The sequence below is a fragment of the Oncorhynchus gorbuscha genome, unplaced genomic scaffold (assembly GCF_021184085.1).
Source record: "Oncorhynchus gorbuscha isolate QuinsamMale2020 ecotype Even-year unplaced genomic scaffold, OgorEven_v1.0 Un_scaffold_8084, whole genome shotgun sequence".
Classification (NCBI taxonomy): Eukaryota; Metazoa; Chordata; class Actinopteri; order Salmoniformes; family Salmonidae; genus Oncorhynchus; species Oncorhynchus gorbuscha.
In genome coordinates, this window is record NW_025751338.1 from 4,924 (window position 1) to 11,641 (window position 6,718).

The window sequence follows — 6,718 nt, forward strand, 5'->3', positions numbered from 1 at the left end:
GCCCGGGTGACAGGTGAGGCGAGAGGGTGCCCCCACAGAAGGACCTGAGTCCTCACTGCCTTGGGGACAAACAACCGATTGGCAGGACCTCCTTTCGGGTCCGGTTCAATAGCTTGAGCTCGTCTCACGGTATCCTCAACTTGCCACGAGATCGGAGCCATGATCTTAGCAGCAGGAAGGACAGGCATGTCCGTGTCATCTCGAATTGCAGGAGCGTAGACTCGGGACAGGGCATCCGGTTTGAGATTCTTCGACCCGGGCCGATAGGTGAGGATAAAGAGTTCAACCGCTTCGCCTGCTGGATATACTCCAGATTTTTGTGGTCCGTAAGCACTTGAAATGGGTGAGAAGCCCCCTCGAGCCAGTGTCTCCATTCCTTCAATGCCATCTTAACCGCTAGGAGTTCACGATCCCCCACATCGTAGTTCCTCTCAGCCGGGGGTAAGCCGGTGTGAGAAGAAAGCGCACGGATGAAGCTTCTTGTCTTCACCCCTCTGAGACAGGACAGCTCCAACACCAACCTCTGAGGCGTCTACCTCCACCACAAACGGTTCATCCGTAGTCGGTAGTATCAGGATTGGAGCTGAGAGAGGACGCGCTGCTTGAGTCCTTGGAAGGCCGTCTCAGCTTCTCTTCCCCACAAAAACCTTGCATTGCCAGGATCTACCGGAGCCTACTACCTGCCTGAGCTTCATCTCAGTACTGGACTTCCTCTCAGTACTGGGCTTTCCCTCAGTCCCGAGCTTCCCTTCACTCCCGGGCTGCCCCTCAGTCCCAGGCTGCCCCTCAGTCCCGAACTGCCCCTCAGTCCCGAGCTGCCCCTCAGTCCCGAGCTGCCCCTCAGTCCCGAGCTTCCCCTCAGTCCCGAGCTGCCCCTCAGTCCCGAGCTGCCCCTCAGTTCAGTGGGGTTCTGGGTGAGGGCTATTAGGCCATGGTCGGCGGCAAGGGTGGATTATCCCAGGACGCGAAGGGAGGAACTATGACATTAATGGAGTGGGGTCCACGTCCCGAGCCGGAACCGCCACCATGGACAGACGCCCACCCGGACCCTCCCTATGGTTGTGAGGTGCGTCCGGGAGTCCGCACCTTAGTGGGGGGGGGGGGGGGTTCTGTCACGCCTTGGTCATTGTATTTTGTGTTTTCGTTATATATTTGTTCAGGCCAGGGTGTGACATGGGTTTATTGTGTTGTCGTATTGGGATTTTTGTAGGCATTGGGATTGTGGTTGATTAGGGGTGTGTCTAGTTTATGCTTGGCTGCCTGAGGCGGTTCTCAATCAGAGTCAGGTGATTCTTGTTGTCTCTGATAGGGAACCGTATTTAGGTAGCCTGGGTTTCACTGTGTATTTCGTGGGTGATTGTTCCTATCTCTGTGTAGTTGTTCACCAGACAGGCTGTATTAGGTTTCACGTTCCGTTTGTTGTTTTTGTATTTATTAAGCTATTTCATGTATCGTCATTTGTTTCATTAAAGACATGAGTAACCACCACGCTGCATTTCGGTCCGACTCTCTTTCGACAAACGAAGAACGCAGTTACATAGGCCAAGATTATCTTTATTATCAATACTGACTCGGGAGCCGACCACTGAAAAGGAGGGACCAGATTCATATGATTAAATACATGGCTATGGGAGAGACTATCTATCCACCATAGGGGTGTTACGTCAGCAATACTATTGCAATGTGCAGTGCATCTTATTAGAAACATCTGTCTATCATTCTGCACAAACTTGTTCTGTATGACTCAATCACATCCGTTATGACATTTCTTAAAGCAACAGCAACCCAATAGTGAATAGCATAGGTGAAATCCACTTTCCTGAACACTTGAGTGCCTGATTGTTTCTGCGTGCAGCAACGTTATTTTGTTGCATTGGCAATAGAACGACAAGTTGCCTTGACTGGCATGTGCTCTACAAACTTCCTATTGGAGTCTTTGTGCTGCTGTCAGTGAGGCCTGTGTGTGGAAGGAGGGGATGAGGCAGTTTTGTCAGTGAGTCACTGAACATTGCATGATAAAAAGAAAGAATTATTTCAAAAGAAGGAGAATACCACACCTCTCTAGAGTTCTCTGCTGTCTCTGGACAGTTCTTCACCACCATGGCATTCTCTGGGACGTATGAGCTTGAAAGTCAAGAGAATTACGATGAGTTTCTGGAGGCAATTGGTAAGTCAAACTCTAAAAGATGTATTTATTTGTTGAACGTGTTTGAGTCAAACTAAAAGGTTTTAATTAGATGTGTATCTCATTAACCTCAATCTTTCCCCCATTAATGTATCCCTAGCTATGCACTACCATAGCTCTACCCCTAACCACAACCCTAATTCTAATTCTAACCATAACCCATATCTTACCCCTACCCTTACCCTAACCCCAACCTTAACATATAACCCTTACTGTACCCTCTGTACTTTTCCCTCAGGGTTTTCCAATGCCAAGACTGACTTCAAAGTGATAACAGAAGTGCTTCAGGAGGGGGACGATTTTACCTGGTCACAGATTATTCCCAACTGGACCTTGACTAACAAGTTCACCATTGGAAAGGAGTGTGAGCTAGAGAGCATGCTACGCACCAAGTTCATGGTGAGTGAATAAGTGAATGAATAAATGAATGAGTGTGCTCTTTCAACTCGTGGGATAGTATTCAAAGAGATACAGCGTATGTACTGTACTTTCCATCTGAATGTGAGTCACGTGGTGAACTCTTTTTGTCCCTCTTAGACCACAGTCACCATGGAAGGAGGCAAGATAATTATTCCGTTCCCCCAGTATCATTTCACTGCGGAGATCAGTGGGGACAAGCTGATCATGGTAGGAGAAAGAGACTGAGGCAGAGAGAAAGAAAGAAAGAGGAGAGTGATTGAGTTATTGAGTGATTAAAGTTAAGAGACTTGTTAGTGAGTGATTAAAGTTAAGAGACTTGTTAGTGAGTGATTAAAGTTAAGAGACTTGTTAGTGAGTGATAAAAGTTAAGAGACTTGTTAGTGAGTGATTAAAGTTAAGAGACTTGTTAGTGAGTGATTAAAGTTAAGAGACTTGTTAGTGAGTGATTAAAGTTAAGAGACTTGTTAGTGAGTGATTAAAGTTAAGAGACTTGTTAGTGAGTGATTAAAGTAAGGAGTCTTGTTAGTGAGTGATTAAAGTAAGGAGTCTTGTTAACACTTATATGTGACATACTGTATAACAGAATTGATATTTTAATTCCACTACTCTGATAAACCCTCTCTCCGTGTTCTTGTCTCCTTTCTCTGTTATACAGCTCTGTACAACCGCTGGGGAGAAGGGTGTGACCCTGAAGAGAATCAACAAGAGGATCTGATATCAAAAATGTAACGTGTTGAGGCAGAGCTCTTCTGTGTGTGCTGTTACTGGAAACTTTGTCCCCACTACCTCGTAAACTACCCGTATGTTACTGTTTCACCTCCACAAACATCTGGATGACTCATACCAGCTGCATCACCCTTCCAGTACATTTCCAGCAACGGTCCCCTGTCCATCTTTAATATAAAAGAGATGTACCAAACAATCTATGCAACTTCCTGGTATTCGATGTTTGAAGTGTGTCAATGGAATCCATGAACTACCTTCATGTGAATAAAGTAATGTCTTTTTCTTTGTACCAGCTGATCATGTAAAATAAAAAGTCAAATGAACACGCAAGAGAACACCAGACTCATTGCCAAGGCAGCTTTCTTTGTTATAGACTCATCCTGAGCTTCGCTGTTGCAGTAGAGTAGCAGTTGCAGTCTGCCTCCCTACTGCTTATTAGGAAACAGTGCAGATGTTTTTCAAGCTCAACAAGGCTTAGTGAATAGACAGGCAGCTTTGGGCCCTCTTGGGGTTTCTCTTCAATGCTGTGGAGCTGTTCACCTCAGCGGGCGTGGAGATCTGGGGGCCAGACAGGAGGCCGATTTACGCCATCTCATTACATTTGGGAATCATAACATAACTCACTGCTTTCCTCAACCATGTTCTTGGATAACCCGTGTAAACGATAGAGGTTATATCATTATATAGGTCTATTTTCTATATCTGGTTTAGATTTTGTTGAAGGATTTTTATCAATAATGACTAAATAATGTATACATTCAACGTGGAATTATAACTAATGTTCATTAACAGAACTCTATGCTGTCTGAAGAATAAAATGTTTATACATAGACCAAGAGGAAGTGTTAACAGACAACTTGTGACCACAGTGGAAACTAACAACAGGAGAAATGTCTGGTCCCCATCCAGGGAGGAAAAATATCATACACAATAGATTGCGTAACATGTGGTAACATTCGATGTGGTAACATTCGATACTGTGAACCATCAGATCCTCCTCTCCACCCTCTCCGAGTTGGGCATCTCCGGCGCGGCCACGCTTGGATTGCGTCCTACCTGACAGGTCGCTCCTACCAGGTGGCGTGGCGAGAATCTGTCTCCTCACCACGCGCTCACCACTGGTGTCCCCCAGGGCTCTGTTCTAGGCCCTCTCCTATTCTCGCTATACACCAAGTCACTTGGCTCTGTCATAACCTCACATGGTCTCTCCTATCATTGCTATGCAGACGACACACAATTAATCTTCTCCTTTCCCCTTCTGATGACCAGGTGGCGAATCACATCTCTGCATGTCTGGCAGACATATCAGTGTGGATGACGGATCACCACCTCAAGCTGAACCTCAGCAAGACGGAGCTGCTCTTCCTCCCGGGGAAGGACTGCCCATTCCATGATCTCGCCATCACGGTTGACAACTCCATTGTGTCCTCCTCCGAGAGCGCTAAGAACCTTGGCGTGATCCTGGACAACACCCTGTCATTCTCAACCAACATCAAGGCGGTGGCCCGTTCCTGTAGGTTCATGCTCTACAACATCCGCAGAGTACGACCCTGCCTCACACAGGAAGCGGCGCAGGTCCTAATCCAGGCACTTGTCATCTCCCGTCTGGATTACTGCACTCGCTGTTGGCTGGGCTCCTGCCTGTGCCATTAAACCCCTTCAACCCATCCAGAACGCTCGCAGCCCGTCTGGTGTTCAACCTTCCCAAGTTCTCTCACGTCACCCCCGCTCCTCCGTTCTCTCCACTGGCTTCCAGTTGAAGCTCGCATCCGCTACAAGACCATGGTGCTTGCCTGCAGCGGAGCTGTGAGGGGAACGGCACCTCAGTACCTCCAGGCTCTGATCAGGCCCTACACCCAAACAAGGGCACTGCGTTCATCCACCTCTGGCCTGCTCGCCTCCTACCACTGAGGAAGTACAGCTCCCGCTCAGCCCAGTCAAAACTGTTCGCTGCTCTGGCCCCCAATGGTGGAACAAACTCCCTCCGACGCCCGGACAGTGGAGTCAATCACCACCTTCCCGGAGACACCTGAAACCCCACCTCTTTAAGGAATACCTAGGATAGGATAAGTAATCCCTCTCACCCCCCTTTAAGATTTAGATGCACTATTGTAAAGTGACTGTTCCACTGGATGTCATAGGTGAATGCACCAATTTGTAAGTCGCTCTGGATAAGAGCGTCTGCTAAATGACTTAAATGTAAATGTAAATGTAAATAAGATAAACAATGTGTGTGTGTTGGAATTGCATTGAAAAGTAGCTAAGTCATTGTCCAAGAGGAAGAAAGACAATGTCCAAGAAGAGGAGGGACATATTAAAAGCTATGAAACTGTATGTGATATAAGCCAATGTACATGTGATTATGGCAGAGCTCTCGGAAATAATCCCACGGAGTTACTTTTAAGGCTGGTCTCTGTCCATTTTATGCAAATAAGGATCTTACAAATTCTTAGAAACGGACAGAGTGTTTTACTTGAATTGATTAATGAACATATAGGACATTGGGGCTCTATAACAGGCAGTATACACCCCGGGTGAGCAGGAACGGTGACTAGATCCAAAACCAACATTGCTTTTCCCAGTCGGCGACAAGGTCAGTAGCCTCAATTTTCGATTTTCGGGAATGATTTAAGTTATCTTTGGTTTGATGTTATAAAGGTTTTGAATTTATCAACAATAGGAGCGTTACTACTCCAAACAGATTCTATGGGTTTTGTATGACCAATATACATGGATGTATTGATAAAAGGATGTTAGGTCAGAAATGACCTGAGGTAAGGCGCTGCCACAAATAAAATAGAGCTTAATAGATATTGGCGCCTTGAAGGCCAACAGGGTTATTAGGCGGGGATATTAGAAATAGGTGCTGTGAGGAGTAGGCGGAGTAATTGACCGTCTATGTTAATTCAATAGTCAGGACTGAAGTAATATCGAAACGGTGGAGAGAAACCTAATATAGAGGAGTGAGATGCGAGATATTGGTGTACTTTAAAGTCCTATGACACAACATGAAATAGAGAGGTTAACTGATTTCGTCCCTGGGTGATAACGCTTATGGTTATGCGTGTTAGACCTAATGTCCGATCGATAGTCAACTCTATAGACAAGTTTCCGGTACCTAATCTAGAGGATTGGGATAAAGAAGCCAAATCTATAGACATAAGGTTACCAAAAGGAAAGCACATATATAAAATCACACACATAGAAAGTAGTGGAGTTTTCCCCAATGCACTTTTATAGAAGTACTGGAGTTTTCCCCAAAAAATACACATAGAAGTACTGGAGTTTTCCCCAAAAATACACATAGAAGTACTGGAGTTTTCCCCAAAAATACATAGAAGTACTGGAGTTTTCCCCAAAAATACACATAGATGGTTTTTTTCCCCA

At 45.8% G+C, this 6,718-nt stretch overlaps 1 protein-coding gene across 1 annotated transcript; it reads left to right on the forward strand.

The window, feature by feature from the left end:
- Positions 1 to 1,550: 1,550 nt before the first annotated feature.
- LOC124029894 (gastrotropin-like) lies at positions 1,551 to 3,421 on the forward strand. The gene is made up of 4 exons (XM_046341448.1): positions 1,551 to 2,167; positions 2,424 to 2,584; positions 2,723 to 2,812; positions 3,261 to 3,421. Exons 1-4 carry the CDS (start codon positions 2,101 to 2,103, stop codon positions 3,318 to 3,320), a joined length of 378 nt encoding a protein of 125 aa, XP_046197404.1. The 5' UTR covers positions 1,551 to 2,100; the 3' UTR covers positions 3,321 to 3,421.
- The last annotated feature ends 3,297 nt before the right edge of the window (positions 3,422 to 6,718 follow it).

What these genes read in the sequence shown, in the direction of transcription:
- LOC124029894 (XM_046341448.1), top strand. Translation starts at nt 2,101, where the DNA reads ATGGCATTCTCTGGGACGTATGAGCTTGAAAGTCAAGAGAATTACGAT. An exon ending in TGCTACGCACCAAGTTCATG is followed by an intron (nt 2,585 to 2,722) that starts GTGAGTGAATAA and finishes TGTCCCTCTTAG; the next exon opens with ACCACAGTCACCATGGAAGG. An exon ending in GTGGGGACAAGCTGATCATG is followed by an intron (nt 2,813 to 3,260) that starts GTAGGAGAAAGA and finishes TCTGTTATACAG; the next exon opens with CTCTGTACAACCGCTGGGGA.